The 20304-nt window shown below is 41.4% G+C and overlaps 2 protein-coding genes across 6 annotated transcripts in view; one reads left to right on the top strand and one right to left on the bottom strand.

Moving 5' to 3' along the window:
* L2HGDH (L-2-hydroxyglutarate dehydrogenase) overlaps positions 1-2640 on the bottom strand; it is a 41446-nt gene extending 38806 nt beyond the window's left edge. For all 3 annotated transcript variants that reach the window (XM_066272117.1, XM_066272118.1, XM_066272119.1), the window contains exon 1: positions 2447-2640. In XM_066272117.1, the coding sequence (XP_066128214.1) occupies positions 2447-2586 (140 nt within the window). In that variant the 5' untranslated portion in view covers positions 2587-2640. The remainder of the gene's footprint in view (positions 1-2446) is intronic.
* An 87-nt stretch (positions 2641-2727) lies between these two features.
* On the top strand, positions 2728-20115 carry DMAC2L (distal membrane arm assembly component 2 like). Of its 3 annotated transcripts, none has more exons than XM_066272125.1 (5): positions 2728-2810; positions 10934-11045; positions 14869-15077; positions 15640-15811; positions 17238-20115. In XM_066272125.1, exons 2-5 carry the CDS (start codon positions 10939-10941, stop codon positions 17350-17352), a joined length of 603 nt encoding a protein of 200 aa, XP_066128222.1. In that variant the 5' UTR covers positions 2728-2810; positions 10934-10938; the 3' UTR covers positions 17353-20115. The 3 variants fall into 3 exon arrangements, with proteins under 3 accessions (XP_066128222.1, XP_066128224.1, XP_066128223.1); XM_066272126.1 differs by lacking the exon at positions 2728-2810 and adding an exon at positions 10804-10835; XM_066272127.1 differs by lacking the exon at positions 15640-15811.
* Positions 20116-20304: the final 189 nt, after the last annotated feature.

Here is a 20304-nt window from a genome sequence, read left to right as displayed (position 1 = left end):
AAAAATTAACAAAAACAATTTTTAACAAAAAATGTTTTATATCATCAAATATTCAATATAAAACTTTTCGAAGAAAACACAGGAAAATCTTTGGGATGTAGAGGTAGGTGAAGAGTTTATACCAAACACATGAACCATAAAAGAAAAAGTTGATAAACTAAGTATCATCAAAATTAAAAAAATTGCTCTACAAAAGATCCTGTGAAGAGGATAAGAAGAAAACGAACAAATTGGGGGGAAATACTTGGAAACCATATTATCTGACAATGTACTCTATCTAAAAAAATCTATTAAGAACTCTCAAAACAAACAAACCATTTAGAAAATGGGCAAAAGATATGAACAAACACATCATCAAAGAGGACATATACAGATAGCAAAAAAGCACATGAAAAGATGTTCAATACCATTCATCAGTCATTAGAAAAATGCAAATTATAACTCCAATGAGATATCACTACACTCAGTATAATACCAAATGCTAATGATGAAGAGGATATGGATCACTAACATATTACTGGTAAGTACAGTCACTCTGGAAAAAGAATATGGCAGTTTCTTTAAAAAAAAAACACACAACTAAACGTGCTTACTATAAGTCTTACCAACTGCACTTATCCCAGAGGAAAAAAAAATTATGTTCATACAAAAGACCTGTACATGTTTATAACAGCTTTATTCATAACCCACAACTGGAAATGGGCCAGATATTTTTCAACTGGTGAATAATTAAACAAACTGTGATAAATCCATACAATATAATGCTACTCAACAAATAAAAGGAACCCCACTATCCATATAGATAACACCTTAGATCAGTGGTCCCCAACCCCCGGGCTGCGGACCGATACGGTCCGCAGAGAAAGAGTAACTTACATTATTTTCGTTTTATTTATATTTAAGTCTGAACGATGTTTTATTTTTTTTTTAATGACCAGATTCTTTCTGTTATATCAGTCTAAGACTCACTCTTGACACTTGTATCGGTCACGTGATACATTTATCTGTCCCACCCTAAAGGCTGGTCCGTGAAAATATTTTTTGACATTAAACTGGTCCGTGGCCCAAAAAAGGTTGGGGACCACTGCCTTAGGTGGATCTCAAGGACATTAAGCTGTGTGGAAAAAAAAAAAAAAGCTAGTCTCAAAAGATTACATGCTGTAGGATTCCACTTACAGAACATTCTCAAAATGACAAAATTATAGAGTTGGGAATAGATTAGTGGTTGCCACAGGTTAGGAAGTGGTTAGAAAGGAGGAAGAGATGGGATGTGACTATAACACAAGAGATATCTTTGTACTGACAAAACATTTTTGTTTTTGAATTGTGGTGGTAGTTACACAAATTAAACGCATGATTAAATTGCATAGAAACTTAAACACACACAAATGAATAGATGTAAAACTGTCTGAACAAGGTCTATGGATTGTACCAATAACAATTTCTTGGTTTTGATATGGTACTATAGTTATGTGAGATGTTATCATTGGGGTAAATTTGGTGAAGGGTACGAGATCTCTTTGTTGCAATCTTCTATGAATCTAGAACTATTTCAAAATAAAAAGTATAAACAAAACTCTATTAACCCTACTTTTTTCTTCGCTTAAGAAAAGCTTCCCAAAGAACTATCTCCATACCCCATGATGAATTACAAATCCTATCCCATTTTAATTTCCCTCCAATACACTAACACACAACAACCAGAACTTCTGAAATTTCAGCATTTAATTACGCCCTCTTAAAACCCTCAAAAGCCTCCCAACGGTCTTAAAATGCGTAGTTAGAATAAAATAAAAACACTGCTGTGATGTAGCCCCTCTCTTGGTGTCACTCTACACCATCTCTGACACTGAGCTCCAGTAACATTCAACTTCCCCACCTTCTTTCTAGTTCTAGAAACATCCAAGCTTTCCAGCTTTAAAGCCTTCGCATGAACCATTACCTCTACAGAAAGCAGAGAAAGACAGTGGTTTTCCAATATGATTTCCAAATTTTAAGTCACAGGACACTGAATTCTGCAGGCTCTGATTAGTAACTGAGCCTCTTCTCACTGAGGTAACTCTGCGGTGTCTGCCTAGAACTCATTTAAGGCTGCTTTCAGATCTTCCAAGTGACACCAGGGACGCCAGCTAATAACAGCATTTGTGCTAGGTCCTTCAATGCTGATAACTAGAATCCAATTCACAACTGAGCCTTTAAGAGCTTACATCAGCCCGCCCAGAGTTAAACTGGAAGGGGAGGGGCTGTAAGCAAAGGCAGAATGCTGTACGCCTCTACTCTGCACTGCCTGTCTCTCTTTTCCTCCTGCACACAAACACAACGAATAAATCCTGCAGGTAGCTCCTGCGATCTGAGGTTGGAGCCCGTGGTCCACAGCGGTCCTGCATGAGGCACCCCTGCGAGAAGATGCGGCGCAGGCGGCGGGGGCGGGCCAGCCGCTACTCACCTAGTGCTGGCTCCGCGGCCACCCTGGCACAGCGGCCGCAGCCTCCCCAGCGCCGGGCTGCACGCCGCGGAGAGGCCCCCGGAGAAACCCGCGTGGGCTCGTCCGCAGGCACTGCCTAGGTAACGCAGCGCGAGCACCATTGCGGTGCTCCCTTTGCTGCCACAGTCCCAGAGGTGGCCACCACCCCCCCCCAACGCGCGCTCCCGCTCTCTACCCCGCCCCCTACGCAGGGGCCAATGAGGTGCACGCCTTTGTCCCACGTGGGAGCCGCCAGTGGCCAGTGGGCGCGCGTGGCGGAGGGCGAAGGGCAGGCCGGCGCTGCGGTACACGCCAAGGACGCCCGCTCGCGCCCTCCCTCCGACGTGTGAGTAGCGGAGCTAGGCCCGAGCGGGGCGGGACCAGATGCTCGTTGTTCTCTGCCCTTTCCCATCTTCTTCGCTGGGTTTAGGGGAAACCTGTCCCGCTGAGCGGCGCGTCTTTGGCCTTCATGGTTGAGCGGACGCGGGGCCTTGGGAGAAAATCTGGACATTATTACACTAAAAACTCGTTTGGGCGGTCCAGCGGCCTTTCTTCCTCCCGCGCGGCTCCGCCCGAGCTTGGCCCGGTCCCGGGTCCTCTCTCGAGGCCGATTGCTGCCCACCTGAGGTCTCCAACCCGGCCCCCACCCAGCCTAGCGCCCGCGGAAGGGGCGCGCCGCATCCAGCGCGCGGCCTTAGCCCTTGTTCCGAACCGAGGCTTTTTGTCGCGGCGACTCCCGCTAGCCTGCAGACCTCCGGACTTCTGTCTGTGGGGCTCCTGGCGGTGTCATTCATTAGGTCATTTTCCGGCTCTATAAATACTGCCTGGACCCCCTCGGTCTGTGCCAGCGTTTAGCGATTGCTTTCCTTATCCCTGACACTGGGCCGAGATATAGTTTTAAATAGGCTGTGCGGACCTGGGGACAGCAACTCACCTGGACAGGTCACACCTCTTCTAGTTCCTTATCTGTAAAATGAGGGAGGTGGGCTGTGTCATCTCGAAAATACTTTATTACTTTAAAATTACGTGATTACCACCGTGCCAGTTTAAAACCCGTTCTCTGCGCTTAATAGTTTTAATTTTTACAGTCAGAACAACTGAACAGAAAAATAGAATGATACATCTTCATTCTTGGAAGGACTTTACTTGCCCGTTTGGACTTGGTTCCAGCCATTAGTCAGGTGGCACCGGGAAGTCATTACACATCTGCCTCAGACCGTCCCTCTCCTCTGTGTACTGGTCATAATGGTTGTGCCTGCATCATGGGAGATTGCAAGATAAGGCTTATCAGGTTTTAGCACAGTGAAAGACTTAATAAATGACTGCTTGTATTATTTATGCTCAAATGCTTTCAGCTACTGGGTAGTTGTACATATTTTGCTTTATTTGCAGAAACAATGTAGAATGCTACCTGCTTGTTCCATCACATTTTTTTTTAAATGGTGGTTTTAAAATTTTTTTTTGAGATAATTGTAGATTCCCATGCAGTTGTAAGAAACAGAGTTTCTGTGTACCCTTTACTCAGTGTTCCCCATGATAACATCTTGCACAACTGACATTAACAACCAGGAAATTGACACATACAATTCATTGATCTTTAGATTTTCCCAGTTTCACATTTATGTATTTGGTTCTATATAGTATATATATATAGTTTTTATCATGTGCGTATCCACCACCACAGTCAAACTACATCACAGTTCCGTCACAAGAATCCCTCCGTAGCTCTTTTATACCTACATTCCCTACTCCAGGGACCCTTTCCCCAGTCTGTTCTCCCTTTGTAAAATTTTGTCACTTCAAGAATTTTTAGGCCCTGACCCATTGATTGGCTCAGCGGTAGAATGTAGGCCCAGAATGTGGATGTCCCAGGTTCGATTCCCGGTCAGGGCACACAGGAGAGGCGACCATCTGCTTCTCCATCCCCCCACCCCTTTCTTTCTCTCTCTCTTCTCTTCCTGCAGCCATGGCTCAAATGAGCTGGTTGGCCTCAGGTGCTAAGGATGGCTCCATGGTCTTGCCTCAGGTGCTAAAATAGTTTTATTGCCAAGCAATGGAACAGTGGCCCTAGATGGGCAGAGCATCAGCCCCAGACAGGGGTTGCTGGGTGCATCCCAGTCAGGGCACATGTGGGATTCTGTCTCTCCACCTCCCTGCCTCTCACTTGATAAAAAAGAAACATTTTTACCTGACCAGGCAGTGGTATAGTGCAGTGGTCCCCAACCCCTGGACCGTGGACCGGTACCGGTCCGTGGGCCATTTGGTAGTGGTCTGCAGAGAAAGAATAAATAACTTACATTATTTCCAGTTTATTTATATTTGAGTCTGAATGATGTTTTATTTTTTAAAAATGACCAGATTCCCTCTGTTACATCCATCTAAGACTCACTCTTGACGCTTATCTCGTAAGTTTGACAATTATATTTAAAAATACCACAGTTTTTATGCCAGTCGCATAATTTTATTTTGTGCATTTATCCGTCCCACCCTAAAGGCTGGTCCATGAAAATATATTCTGACATTAAACCGGTCCATGGCCCAAAAAAGGTTGGGGACCACTGGTATAGTGAATAGAGAATCAGACAGGGATGCAGAGGACCAAGGTTTGAAACCCCGACGTTGCCGGTTTGAGCACGGGGTTATCCAGCTTGAGCAGAGTGCAGGCTCACCAGCTTGAGCACAGGCGGGGTTGCTGGCCTGAGCGTGGATAACAGCCATGACCCCATGGTTGCTGGCTTGAGCCCAAAGGTTGCTAGCTTGAGCAAGGGATCACTTGCTCTGCTGTAGCACCCACCCACCCCCACCCCCGTCAAGGCACGTATTAGAAAGCAATCAATGAACAACTAAGGTGCCCCAACGAAGAATTGATGCTTTTCATCTCTCCCCCTTCCTGTCTGTCCTTATCTGCCCCTCTATCTCTCTGTCTCTGTCACGAAAGAAAGAAAGAAAGAAAGAAAGAAAGAAAGAAAGAAAGAAAGAAAGAGAAAAATTGTTTTAGCTCTCGCCAGTAGCTCGCTTGGATAGTGTCCTGCCAATACACCAAGGTTGCAGTTTTCATCTCCAGTCAGGGCACAGACAAGAATCAACCAATGAATGCATAAATAAGTGGAACAACAAATCGATATCTCTCTATATCCCTCTTCTCTCTAAAAATTAAATTATTTTAAAAACAGTTTTTTATAAACAGAATTATACAGTATATGACTTTTCAGAATTAGCTATTTGTCACTCGGCATAACCCCTTGAGACCCATCCAACTGTTGTGTATACCGATGCCCCATTCCTTCCTGTTGCTGAGTAGTAGTACTTCATGGCACCACTACATGTTGAACCGTTCACCCACAGAAGGATATCTGAGTTGTTTCCAGTTTTTAGTTATTTTAAATAAAGCTGCTATTAACATTAGTGTACATCTTTTTTGTGTGAACCTGTTTTTGTTTCTCTGGGATAAATGCCCAAGGGTCCAATTGCTTGGTCATAAGGTAAGCACACATTTAGTTTTGTAAGAAAACTGCCAAACTGCTCTTCCAAAGCGGCTGTACCCTTATACATTCCCACCAGCAATGTTCAAGTGACTCAGTTTCTCCTCTTCACCAGTGTTTGGTGGTGTCACACTTTTTTATTTTAATCATTCTGGTAGGTGTGTAGTAGAGATGGGTACTTTTTGGTTTGTACAGGATGTGTAGTAGTTTTGTTACTAGGTTAAATAATTATACACTTCCAGGGTCTGTGATCAGACTTTCATGGACCATAGTTAACATTTTTACTGCTCTGATTTTGAGCATGTGCTCCTTAGTTTAGCAAGGTAAAAGAACTCACAATATACATACTCTTTCCATAAATATTTTTTCTGCTCATCTTCTCCCCTAGGATTATACATTAATTTGTTTCAATTAAATAATTATAAATCAAGGGTTCACCTTACATTTATATGCTCTGTAAGATCTTTGGCTAGAGACATTTGTGTTCCTGATGTGATCCTCCTCAACTGAGAATCCATGTTCATCTATATTAGAACCTGTAAGATGTTAGTTCAATACGTGCCATGTGATGTTGGCCTTTGGGGATCTTTGCTTCCAAATTCTAAAGAATTGCTCTATTATATTTCTTCATGCCTCTGGAATAAGAGTTGGTATCAATAATAAATTATTTGAAATAAAATATGGTTGTAATTTGGGAAGGATATTCCCCAATTCTGATATCCCTCTCTCCACATTGTTTTTTGTGGGGGTTTTTTGCTACTAAATTAGCCATCACTTTAAATAGTCCATGGACATAATTTTTTTAATATGTAAAAATGAAACTTCCACTTAAAAAAACTAAAATTTTTTTATGCAAATAGAAACTCAGTCAAACCTACTCAGAAACACTTATGGATATATCCTTCTGAGTCACACAGAGGTCTGGCCTTCTCTAAGTCACAAACACAATGGCAACTTTTAGAAACATCAGTTACAAATTTATGGCTCTAAGCCATGTTCTTTTTTTATGACAGAGAGTGGGACAGATAGGGACAGACAGACAAGAAGGGAGATGAGGCATCAATTCCTCATTGCAGCTCCTTAGTTATTCACTGATTGCTTTCTCATATGTGCCTTGACTAGGGAGCTATAGCAGACTGAGTAACCCCTTGCTCAAGCCAGCGACCTTGGGCTCAAGCTAGTGAACCTTGCTCAAAGCAGATGAGCCTGCACTCAAGCTGGTGACCTCGGGGTCTCTAACCTGGGTCCTCCGCGTCCCAGTCTGACACTCTATCCTCTGCGCCACTGACTGGTCAGGCAGCCATGTTCTGATAGTAAGAATTTTGTCTTTTTAAATGATTTTTAATTCCTGAATTATTTATTGCAGCAGTAATTTAGTTGTGTTTCTTTTTGTTTGTTTGTTTTTTAATTCAGTGAGAGGAGGGCAAGTAGGAGACAGACTCCTGCATCCACCTCAAATGGAGCCACCGGGAAAGTCCACTAGGGGGCGATACTCTGCCCATCTGGGACGCTGCTCCATTATTCAGCAACCTAGTTCTTCTTAGCACCTGAGGCAGAGGCCATGCAGCCAAACTCAGTGCCTGGGGTCAGCTTGCTCCAATAGAGCCATGGCTGCAGGAGAGGGGTGGGAGGGAGAGAGACAGAGAAGAAAGAAGGGGAGGGTTGGAGAAGATGATGGGTGCCTCTCCTGTGTACCCTGACCCGGAGCTGAACCTGGGACATCCACATGCTGGGCCAATGCTCTACCACTGAGCAACCGGCCAGGGCCAGTAGTGGTTGTTTTTAACTTGCTTGTATGTAACTGGTTTCTTTTAATTCATTAGTTAAATGCACCAATTCACCACTAGAGGTCACCTCTTTCCCTATAGAAAGCATTCTCAGAGGTAGCTTCTTGAATTCATCTGAAATTGCTAAAATGGATTAGCAAAGTTTCGCTTAAAAAATAAAACCTACTAATTAATTTTTTTACCTCTACTGCCAAATAAAAATTTGATTTTCATCTTTAAATAATTTTAATGTAATATGTAGTATTTTTAGAGATCATAGCTGGAGTAGGAAATTGAGCCTTTTCTTTAAGCTGAATTATAAGGTAGGCCAAAATAAATCAAATGAAAGTACTTCAATTTTCACAAACCACTCAAATTTACCTGCTTAATAACAGTTTTTCTGTTATTTTTACCTTTCTCTATAATGTTTTTTTCTTTCTCCATGGAAATATATCAACCACTAAATTCTATTAATTAGCAAATATTTATTAAACTCTTGTATTAGGGGTATGGCACTGTGGTAAGTGCTAAACAAATTGGAAATGAATAAAATGTGATCCTTTAAAAAATTTTAAATTGATTTTAGAGAAAGGAAGGGAGAGAGAAATAGACAATTTGTTGTTCAACTTATTTATGCATTTACTAGTTTATTCTTGTATGTGCCCTTATGGGCTGTTGAACCCTCAATGTTGGCATATTGGGATGATGCTCTCTAACTGACTGAGCTACCTGCCTGGGCCAATATGATTCTTGCTCTTCCTTCTGTATACTTTTCTTTTTTCTGCCTAACTGGAAACTGTTAATCATCCTTTATGAGCCTTTCAAAACAAAACTCTAGTGTGAGGACTTCCCTTCATTCCTTTAGGCTCTGACAGAACTTGTTCATAATTCTACTAAGACACCATGTTGCGTGTTATATATTTATGTCTTCTGCCTTTTTCATTAGACTATACACACTATGAGGGCAGGAACCATGTCTTTGTCTCTGTTTTGTTTGGTTTTTCTATATTCCCATTGTATCTTTTGCACTAGATGTAAAAGATGTTCAATAAATATTTACTGAGTGAATGAATGGATGGGTGGAGGAAGATGGTATTTGAATAAAGTTTGAGGTTGGGTAAGATTTTCACAGACAGGATTGGGTGGGCAGGGAGGGATGGTAAACAGAGGGCATAGCCTGAGAGAAGCTGGAAAGCTCAGACTTGTAAATGAGTTTGGCAGCCAATGGAGTTATTAGGGGTGGGCACAGGTGGAGGGAACTTTAACAAAAAGCTGGAAAGGGCTGAGACTGTGAGAGTGATAGTGGGGGTGTAGGGGTGAAGGTTTGCAGTATAAAAGGCAGAGAGTGATGATGGAAAATGGAGGAAGAGGGTAAGTAATTCCAGGTCCTGTGCTTACACCACATCTCTCACTGTTCTACAGCCTCAACATCCTCAGCCACTTCCTCGGCTCCACAAGGGTTCCCACTCAGGCCTCTTTTAATGCCCAAGTTGCAGAACCATCCAGTGACTAATGAAAAAGTTCGGACAGGTAGTAGACAGAACTAGGTTCAAGTTTCAGCACTGCCACCAATTAGCCGTGAAACATTGAGCAAGTCCTTTGAAACATATGCATTTATTAAAACCCCACCTTGTTCTAGAAAGGATTTAGGGTGTCAGCAACTTAACATCAGGGCTTCAGTTTCCTTGTTTCTAAATGAGAGGTTTAGTCTAGGTGGTCTGAGTTCATCCAGCTCTACCATTTAGTAACTCTGATTCTAATCATTTATCAATCATCTCTTAGAAGTTCTGCCAACACTTCATATTAGAATATGAAAAACTGGGGGATAAAAAAACCTGGACCCATAATCCCATTCTTCTGACATTGATTTCATAATGGCTTCATCATCCTCAGAGTGACTCAGAACCAAAACTTAGTCTCATCTTCCACTTCTCTGGCCCTTGCCCCTATATATTTCACTTATTGAGTCATGTGTAGAATCCATTCTGTAATGTTATTCCTATTCTTGCCCCACTTGGTCCTTTCCTGTGGGCACATGTGGTTGAAGCCCTTGATAGCTGTCTCTCTGTCCTGTTGTGTTGTACTCAGTCTTGATATTGCTGTCTGAGTAATATTCCTGAAGCATAGCTGGAACAATGCCCGTGTTCTGTGCTGAAAAATCAATGACTCCCAACCACCTACAGAAGACAGTCCAAATTCCCCGTCTAATTATGCCAGACCCTTTCCTATGTGACTGTAAATTGTCTCTCTCTCCTGTCCTCATTACCCCCACGTGCTAACCAAACTGAAATACAACATGCTTTAAATGTCCCTGCCTTAGCTAATCACCTGGCAGACCTTATCCTGGTATTTTTGTTGAAATCCTGGTATTTTAACTCTTTTGAAGTATTTCCTAGGTTCTATCCTGTATTTTAACTGTTTGGTAAGTTGCTTAAGCTCACTTTACTGTAAGTTGTTAGCTCCTCAAAGGTAGAGACCGAGTTACATTTATCATTGCTCCCCCCCACACACACACACACACACCTGGCTCACTACTAGAGAAACCTGAGTGGACATAAATCAGCTTGAGAACAATTCAAAAGTCACTTTCTCAAGTCATGGTTATAGAGTTTTACAGCGGGAAATAATCTGAGCACATCATCTCATTTTACAAGTGACAAAACCAAGGGTCAGAAAGGTGGTTACTTGCCCAGCCTTTCCACAGTTCTTGGCACTGTTCTGGTGACACTGTTTGCATCTTTGTCATAGAAAGATCTGTTTCCATGAATGTGTGTTGCTACCTATGTGATTTTAGTTTACCATTTTTTTTTAATTTAGAAATTAAATTTAATGGGGTGGTATTGATCAATAAGAGTACATAGATTTCAGGTGAACACCTCTATAAAGTTTGCCATTTTGAAACTAGATATGTAGATTGGGAGTGAGACTGGTTTCAATAAATTTGTAGGTACACTGCCTGAATGGGCACCAAGTGGCAACAGTGCACACAGGCACCAACTGATATAGAACAATGGAAGTCAATGTCAAGGCCAGAAGGAACCATAGAGCTCCTCTTTTTTATTTCGCAGCTAAAGAAAACTGGGAAACTGAGACAGGAGTGACTTGCTCAATAACTATTAAGAGGCACATGAGCATTGACTTTGAAGTTGTGAAGTGACTATATGTATGTGGCTCTGATTGCCAGCTGATCATCTAATATTAATACTGTTTTGTGTGTCTAGGTCAAATGATGCTATTTGGAAAAATTTCCTGGCAGTTGTGTGGCTTAAAGAAACTCCCGTGGTCGTGTGACTCCAGATACTTCTGGGGCTGGTTGAATGCAGTGTTTAATAAGTAAGTTACTCTAATAAAGTGAAGAAACATGGGGATTGTTAAAGTTAGATGAGTCCCAGTAGCAATTTGGTTATTTCTTGAATTTCAACTGTTTTCTTTTTGTATAGTGTTTGCAGTATGATCCTCATTTTGTTTAAAAACAAATAGGCCCTAGCCGGTTGGTTCAGTGATAGAGCGTTGGACTGGTGTGTAGATGTCCCAGGTTTGATTCCTGGGTTTGAGTCCCAGTCAGGGCACACAGGAGAAGCGCCCATCTGCTTCTCTCTCCCTCCCCCCTTCTCTTTCTCTCCCTTTCTTTCTCTCTCTCTTTCCCTCCCAGTCATGGTTTGATTGGTTCCAGTACATCAGCCCTGGGTGCTGAGGATGGCTCTGGAAGCCTCTGCCTCAGACACTAAAAATAGCTCGGAGGCCCTGGCCGGTTGGCTCAGTGGTAGAGCGTCGGCCTGGCGTGCAGAAGTCCCGAGTTCGATTCCCGGCCAGGGCACACAGGAGAAGCGCCCATCTGCTTCTCCACCCCTCCCCCTCTCCTTCCTCTCTGTCTCTCTCTTCCCCTCCCGCAGCAAGGCTCCATTGGAGCAAAGATGGCCCGGGTGCTGGGGATGGCTCCTTGGCCTCTGCCCCAGGCGCTAGAGTGGCTCCACTCGCAACAGAGTGACACCCCGGAGGGGCAGAGCATCGCCCCCTGTTGGGCAGAGCGTCGCCCCCTGGTGGGTGTGCCGGGTGGATCCCAGTAGGGCGCACAGACTGTCTCTCCTCGTTTCCAGCTTCAGAAAAATACAAAAAAAAGAAAAAAGAAAAAAAAATAGCTTGGTTATAAGCATGGCCCCAGATGGGCAGAGCTTTGGCCCCAAACAGGGGTTGCTAGGTGGATCCTGGTCAAGGTGCAGGCAGAAGTCTGTCTCTCTATCGCCCCTCCTTTCACTTGGAAAAAGAAGAAAAAATAATAATAAACATAAAAGCCTGACCGGGCGGTGGCGCAGTGGATAGAGCGGCAGACTGGGATGCGGAGGACCCAGGTTCGAGACCCTGAGGTCGCCAGCTTGAGCGTGGGCTCATCTGGTTTGAGGAAAAGCTCACCAGCTTGGACCCAAGGTCTCTGGCTCAAGCAAGGGGTTACTCGGTCTGCTGAAGGCCCACGGTCAAGGCACATACATATGAGAAAAGCAGTCAATGAACAACTAAGGTGTTGCAACGCGCAATGAAAAACTAATGATTGATGCTTCTCATCTCTCTGTTCCTGTCTGTCTGTCTCTCTATCCCTCTCTCTGACTCTCTCTCTGTCTCTGGAAAAAAAAAAAAAAAAAAACCCAAAACATAAAAATAAAAACAAATAAAACATACATATAAGCATTGAATAAAGATATATTTAAAAATATTAATGTGACTGGGTTGCAGGATTTCAGTGATTTTTATCTTACTTGGTCTTTCTATGCCTTTCAAGTTTTCTAAAATGAATATTTATTACTCTTATAATCAGAAAAGCTCAGTAAATGTAATTTTAGAATATTTTATTCTATGGCTTCTTCAGGAATATAGTTAGCCTTTTGAATACTATTAAGGGAACTCATTTTTTTTTTTTTTTTTTTTGTATTTTTCTGGAGCTGGAAACAAAGAGAGACAGTCAGACAGACTCCTGCATGCGCCCGACCGGGATCCACCCAGCACGCCCACCAGGGGGCATCGCCCTGCCTCGACCAGAGCCACTCTAGCGCCTGGGGCAGAGGCCAAGGAGCCATCCCCACCGCCCGGGCCATCCTTGCTCCAATGGAGCCTCGCTGCGGGAGGGGAAGAGAGAGACAGAGAGGAAGGAGAGGGGAAGGCGTGGAGAAGCAGATGGGCGCTTCTCCTGTGTGCCCTGGGAACTCAAGTTTTTAAAAAGTTAATGGCTGGGCCTGACCAGGCGGTGGCGCAGTGGATAGAGTTTTGGACTGGGACGCGGAGGACCCAGGTTCGAAACCTTGAGGATGCCAGCTTGAGCGCGGGCTCATTTGGTTTGAGCAGGGCTCACCAGCTTGAGCCTAAGGTCACTGGCTTGAGCAAGGGGTCACTCCATTTGCTGTAGCCCCTGGTCAAGGCACACATGAGAAAGCAATCAATGAACAACTAAGATGCTTAAACAAAGAATTGATGCTTCTCAACTCTCTCTTCCTATCTGTCTGTCTCTATCTGTCTCCCTCTCTCTCAGTCCCTGTCACAAAAAAAATAAAGAATAAAAAGTTAATGGCTGTCATGCTTAGAAACATCATTTTGAAACTAAACATGCTTAGAAACATTTTTTCCACACACCATTTAAGTTCAAGGAAGCTAACCCCCTTGTTACTTAATATAACATTAACATCACTAGAGAAAAAGAGGTGCAAGGGGGCCTCAGGTTATGACACAGTTCCTTTCCTACGACAGTGCCGTAACCCAAATTTTGATGTATCAATAAGTCGAAACACCTCCTAGCCTAAGTCACTTACCTATCCTAACACAGTTGTAAAATCATAATCTAGAACATGAAAACCCAACTATACCACAGAAAAAGGAAAAGGACATAAGTATACTGTACTGAACACTGCATTGTAGTAACAGAAAAAATGAGTGTGAAAAAATACCTTTATTCCTGTGGTTGGCTTGCACACTGGAAGGGACATTGAAGGCGGGAGAGAGTGACCTATTGGGAGGAGGAAGCTGAAGAGGCAGGAGAACCTGCAGAAGGTGCTGGAGATACTGGGTCAGGGGAATCAGGTTTGCCTAAGGAACATGCAGGAGATGCTGGAGATGATTCTACCTGTCCTACAGGTGTTTCATCTCGAGAAGCAGCTGATGTAGAGGGTACAGGATCTGTTGCAGGGCTCTCTGCCTCCTTAAAGAATTGCTCCAGGTTAGTCTGGAAGGTTGATGACTTCTTTTCCAAAATCTGCCTATAGCATTGCAAGGCATCCATAACAGCTCTGTAGACCTTACTGAATCTGTCATCGCTGGGGTCCTCAGCCTGAAATTTTGCCAACCCATCCTCCACTATAGAAAAATCTTCTGCCAAACCCTTGGTAGTAAGTCTCTTGGGTTCTGGGGTTTCTGTCTCTTCCACTTCAATCAGCTGCTTCTCAGCTGAATGAGATCCTCAGCAGACAGCTCCTCTCCATGTGATGCCAGTAGCTCTGTGGCATCCTCAGTCTCCACCTCCAAATTAAGCTGTTTACCCATAGCAACAACCTTCTCTGTTACATCCTCCACTGACTCCTCAAAGCCATGGAAGTCATACACAAACTGGGACACAGTTTTTTCCACACATCATTTAGGTTTGTTCAACGTAAGCCGAAACATTCACGTCTCAATTATTTAAAGTTTTTATGGGAGAGAGCATCGTAAACTTGAAATGTCGTATGTCAAGACTGTCGTTAGGACCCTCTGTACATAGAAATTAATAAATATCAGAGTAAGATTACTTTGAACATAGGTTCAAAATTATTCCCTCTTTAATCTTATATCATTAATAAAAACAATAGCCAAGTGTATCATTTTTTCCATACATAGTTATTGAGGACTTCCTGGCGTCAAGCACTGCGATACATTTGAATCAATTAAGACTCATGTCTTCCTGATAAACTCATATAAACATAATATGCCTTGACAAAGTTTACTTGGAAACAAAACTAAAAGCAGAAAGGTAGCAGGTAGAGCCATCGTATGTTTTTTTACATGGATCTCACTAATATACTTGTCCTCCTCAGTCATTTGAAATGGAAAGTTGTTGCTATTCTGTATTTATGTTGGTGAATATAGTTAAGAAGCTAATGATTGTAGTAAAAGCTAACTGCTTTTGTTCTCTTTCCAACAGAGTAGATCACGAACGCATCAGGGATGTTGGGCCCGAAAGGGCGGCCTCGGAGTGGCTGCTTCGCTGTGGGGCCATGGTACGCTACCAAGGCCAGGAGAGGTGGCAGAAGGACTACAACAACCTCCCAACAGGCCCTCTGAACAAATACAAGATCCAGGCCATTGATGCCACTGACTCTTGTATCATGAACATTGGATTTGATTATATGGGTAATCACTCTATCGTTTGCTTATGACAAATGCAGTGATTTACAGTGACTTTTTCTTGCAATTGAACATTATAGTCATAGGTGTGCCCTTTTTCTCTTTTCAGTATAACTTAGTTTGTTTCTTCCTATGTATAATATTTATTTTTAAATTAGAGGTTACAAACATGCTCCTCTCCTTTCTCCCCTTACTAAGCTTGTCTTGACATGACTTTATTCTATGGTTTATTGACTCCAATTTCAAGCCTTGTTTGTTAAACTGCCTTTGTCAGGCTTTTGTCATTGAAAAAATCCTCCGTAATGTAGGAATAATTATATTCACACATCATCTGCTTGGGTGGGCTTCTCTTTCCTCCAATGCATGGATGTCTTGTCTGCAAAATGGTCCTATCAGCACAATCTTGTGTGGTTAATAAGGTGACTGGTTGTTTCAGTTTTCCTGGGACTGAGAGGTTTCCCAGGATGTAGGACTTTCAATCCTAAAGTCAGAACAGTTCTGGGAAAACTAGGATAGCTGGTTATCTTCACAGTACAGCAGATTCTGAAACTGCACTTTTCCCCCCCAGAGGGCCTACAACATGTGGAAAAAATAAGGCTGTGCAAGTGTCATTATATCGAGGATGACTGTTTGGAGAGGATTGGTCAACTTGAAAATTTACAAAAAAGCTTATTGGAAATGGAAATAATTTCATGTGGGAATGTCACAGACAAAGGCATCATTGCTTTGCATCGTTTAAGGTCGGTGGTCAGTGCCAATATGGAAACTTGATAATGATGTTATATTCTGAAAAATCAGAATTTAAAACAGTTGTGGGGTAGTATCTTGTTTTAATTCTGAAAAATGTAAGAAAATGACTTAACTTTCATCTATTCTACTTTAAAACAGTTGAAATTATTCATCTTAATACATTGTGGTTTTATTGTATATTTTAGGGAGCATCTTTTAAAAAAAATTAAATCTATGTAAAGCACTTAACATGGTGCCTGCTCCAGTAAGCTCTCAATAAGCATTAGCTATTATGTTTCCTCTCCATCTTTTAAAGTAATTTCCCCCATGTTCTGCCAATAACCTATCATAGGAAGTTTGAGAAATTGTAAACATTAGGACCAACAGCACTAGATTGTTTGTTTCTTATATGAGTTGAGGCTTCAGGTCTTCAGCTTGAATTTCTTTTTTTTTTTTTTTTTTAGAGACAGAGAGAGAGTCAGAGTGAGGGATAGACAGGGACAGACAGACAGAAACAGAGAGATAAGAAGCATCAATCCGGTAGAGCGTCGGCCTAGCGTGCGGAGGACCCGGGTTCGATTCCCGGCCAGGGCACATAGGAGAAGCGCCCATTTGCTTCTCCACCCCTCCGCCGCGCCTTCCTCTCTGTCTCTCTCTTCCCCTCCCGCAGCCAAGGCTCCGTTGGAGCAAAAGATGGCCCGGGCGCTGGGGATGGCTCTGTGGCCTCTGCCCCAGGCGCTAGAGTGGCTCTGGTCGCAACATGGTGACACCCAGGAGGGTCGCAACATGGCGACGCCCAGGATGGGCAGAGCATCGCCCCCTGGTGAGCGTGCCGGGTGGATCCCGGTCGGGCGCATGCGGGAGTCTGTCTGACTGTCTCTCCCTGTTTCCAGCTTCAGAAAAATGAAAATAAAATAAAATAAAATAAAATAAAATAAAATAAAAAAAAAGAAGCATCAATCATTAATTTTTCTTTGCGCATTACGACACCTTAGTTGTTCATTGATTGCTTTCTCATATGTGCCTTGACCGTGGGCCTTCAGCAGACCGAATAACCCCTTGCTCGAGCCAGCAACCTTGGGTCCAAGCTGGTGAGCCTTCTGCTCAAACCAGATGAGCCCGCGCTCAGCTGGCGACCTCGGGGTCTCGAACCTGGGTCCTCAGCATCCCAGTCCGACGCTCTATTCACTGCGCTACCGCCTGGTCAGGCTTGAGTTTCTTTAAGAACTTTCTTAACTTGTTTTCCTTTCTAGGTTAAGATTCACATTTTATATCTCACATATACAGGAAAGATTCAGTTAGGATTATTGATGTAATTCAGAACAACTAATATACACATTCTGTGTGCAATTTTTTCTAAAAGACTAAATCAAGTTTAGTTTTAATGCTATAAGAGTAAAGGCCAACTTGAAGGAACTTTTCTTCCTCTTTTTACAGAAACCTCAAGTATTTGTTGTTAAGTGATCTTCCCGGAATAAGAAATAAAGAAAACCTGGCCCAAGCCTTTCAGACAACGCTACCGTCTCTGGAACTAAAATTAGACTTGAAGTAAAATAATAAGAAGTGCCTTATTCAATATAAAATATCATTTAAAATTGCTGATGCTAAAGTGCAACAAATATGTAATATCAATAGAACTGTAAGGATATCATATCATATTTTAGAAGCAGAAAGTCTATCGCATTAGAAAATAAATATTCAGATGAGACTCACTAAAGTTATTAAACTGGAAGTGATGCAAACCCGGTAGCATTTTAATTCCAATATATTCCTCATTTTATATAGGTATCAAAATAGATATCTCTTGATGTAGATACTGACTTAGAATCTGAGTTCTTTAAAGTGATTTAAATATACAACAGATACAACAAGATATCCTTCATTGTATTTGAACAGTAATTTGTTACACTTTACTCTAAAGTTATTGAAGTTACTATAAATGCACAATTATGAAAAATTGAAAGCTAAATTTTAATTCAGAAATAAACTATGCAAAGTAATCAGTGGTTGTTGAGAGAGTCATATTCCTTCTCAGTTTTGCATGCCTTTCTCATGATCCTGCATTCCTCTGTTTTTTATAACATATACTGTTTCCCTGAATGCGTAGTTTCTGGCTGATTTGTCTATTTGGTAAGCTTAGTCTGGTTTTTCTTTTAAAGTAGACATAAATACTTGGATGAATTCACATAGTTCTGCCGACTGCAGTAGAGCATGATGACCAGCACAGCTATACACTTTCTGCTTAAATTAAAAAATTGCTTTAAACAAAAAATTTTAACATGTCAACTAGAAACTGATTTTTATTCCCCCATATACATCGGATACTATTTCCTGTGAGCTGAAAGGACATCATAAAGAAGTATAAACACAAAATTCGATTTATATCTAGAAAGTAGTGATAAAGAATATCATTAAATAGATAAAAACATCTTTATTTTTACCTGCTTGAAGTGGCCCTAATTCTGTTATTGTTAATTATATTCCAACTTATTTGTGGATTTCTGTATGTTTAGTTTAAACATTAAGCTGTAGATATATAACTTTGGAAATAATTTCAAAATAAACACTTTCCATAATACAGCATTCAGGTAGAAAATGAATTTTAATTGTGTTTAGAACTCAGCTTATATAAATAGTACATACCATAAGTGATATACTGTTTACTAATATAATTGCCATTGTCATTTTTAAAAATCAGAAAATAGTAAATTTAAAAAAGGACAAGGATATAGAACAGTCTCATATCCATGTGAAGAAAGGATTGCAGATATGATTAAGTTAAACATAAGCATACATTTAATAGACCTCATTAGAAAAAATAAGCACTTCTGTCTCAAGTTTGTTTGATTACTTTGTGATGAGGCAACTGATTGACCACAGTTTAGTCTGGAGCTACTTTTCTATTCTGAATGGCTTCCTGTAAAACTATTAGATGAACTAGGCAGCTATAGTCATCTGCCTTGTCAAGTGCATTGTTTTGGTTTAAGGAAAAGAAGCAAAACACAAAATGTAAACTATTCACAGAAGTTGGATACCCTTCCTTGTCGACTGAATCAAGGCTGTATATACAAGAATTTGATGATACTGGGATTAGTAGTTAGCTTTCAATTAGCTCTATGCAAGAAGCTGTATACACCAGGAAAACTTTGGATATCATTAAACTGGCTTGCATAGCCAAAATGATTGAAGAGTTGCCAGAATTTGGTGGATTACTTAGCTGTAAGTGAACAAGGTCAAATGCCATCATGAAGAAAATTAACATGGCAGTAAACTGAGGGTGCAGAAGAAATTTTTGGAAGATACAGTAAAATACAATTCAAAACAGAAATGTTTTAAAGATACAGTAAAAAAGAACTATGACTGAGAACTGCTAGGAAATAGTAGGAGCACATCAACCAAAAGTGGCTTTGAATTATAATAGACGTGACCTTGATATTGCCCTTGTGTCCAGGTGACAAGGATGTAAAAGCGGTTTGAATAAGAGCAATAGGCCAAATCAAAGCTAATGATGTCATTATTCTAAGCATTACTATGCAAAGCTAAGAATCCTCTATAATATCATTTGGGACTATATTTTTATTATTAATTGTTAGCATAATATATATATACACACACACACAAAGATATTTCGAGGAAAACAGAAGTTAACAACCTAATGTCTTTCACGACCCAAGTAAAAGCTCACAAGCAATTTCTTTTAAAACCCAGATCACTAGAGCCCTGCCTGTAGATCCGTTGCTAAGTCTGAGACGCGGTTCTCAAAAGAATGAAGTACTAATTACTTTTAGGCTGGGACGCTCAGTTCCTGCCAAGCCTATGGGTTTTGTTCAACCTGTTGATCACCTTGGTCAGGTGCCAATCTTCATACCATTGTTTGTAAGGGGAATTCAGTGAACAAATATAGATGGAGTAGAGTAAATCCGTTTTGTCTGCAGAAATGACTAAGATGTATCCTTTAAAAAAGGTAAAGACGAAAGTATATGTGAGAAATGTCTATAAACATCAGTAAATATATGTTTTTATGATAATCTATGATTTTAAATATTTTGAAAAACTCTTAAATATTCCAAACAATGTTTTGAAATTTAAAAACAAATAGATAGAGCCAGCAGGTAATGGAATTTTAAATATAAATATTTTGATTTCAAGAACTAAAACTCTCCTTAAATATGTTCAAACAATCTGAAAAGGCAGGAGATAGGACTCAGGGCAGCAGAGACCCAGGGAAATACAGGTGGGCGTTTCGAAACCCACTGCTCACTTGTTGTGTATAGTACAGTTGAAACATGTATCTCCTTTACATCTCTAATTTTGCCAGAGCAATGGGCAAAATAGATACCATTTATACATCTGTCCATAAGTTCAGCTACTTAGATACAACAGAAACACAAATGGAAATCTAAGCAAGTCTCTACTTCTGTTCCAAATGCCATCTTCAAGCGTTGAAGACTGCTCCTGGAATGTCCCTTCACGTCTTCCCAAGCAGCCTCCCCCAGCTGGTTAC

This window comes from Saccopteryx bilineata, chromosome 4 (assembly GCF_036850765.1).
Source record: "Saccopteryx bilineata isolate mSacBil1 chromosome 4, mSacBil1_pri_phased_curated, whole genome shotgun sequence".
Taxonomy (NCBI): domain Eukaryota; kingdom Metazoa; phylum Chordata; class Mammalia; order Chiroptera; family Emballonuridae; genus Saccopteryx; species Saccopteryx bilineata.
The sequence above is the reverse complement of the archived record's forward strand: the minus strand, read 5'-3'. Positions and strand labels throughout refer to the sequence as shown.

Bases quoted from the DNA above. Each gene is read 5' to 3' on its own strand.
- DMAC2L (XM_066272125.1), top strand. From the start codon at position 10,939: ATGATGCTATTTGGAAAAATTTCCTGGCAGTTGTGTGGCTTAAAGAAA. The intron at 11,046-14,868 runs GTAAGTTACTCT...TCTTTCCAACAG, and splicing joins TTGAATGCAGTGTTTAATAA to AGTAGATCACGAACGCATCA. The intron at 15,812-17,237 runs GTCGGTGGTCAG...CTCTTTTTACAG, and splicing joins ATTGCTTTGCATCGTTTAAG to AAACCTCAAGTATTTGTTGT.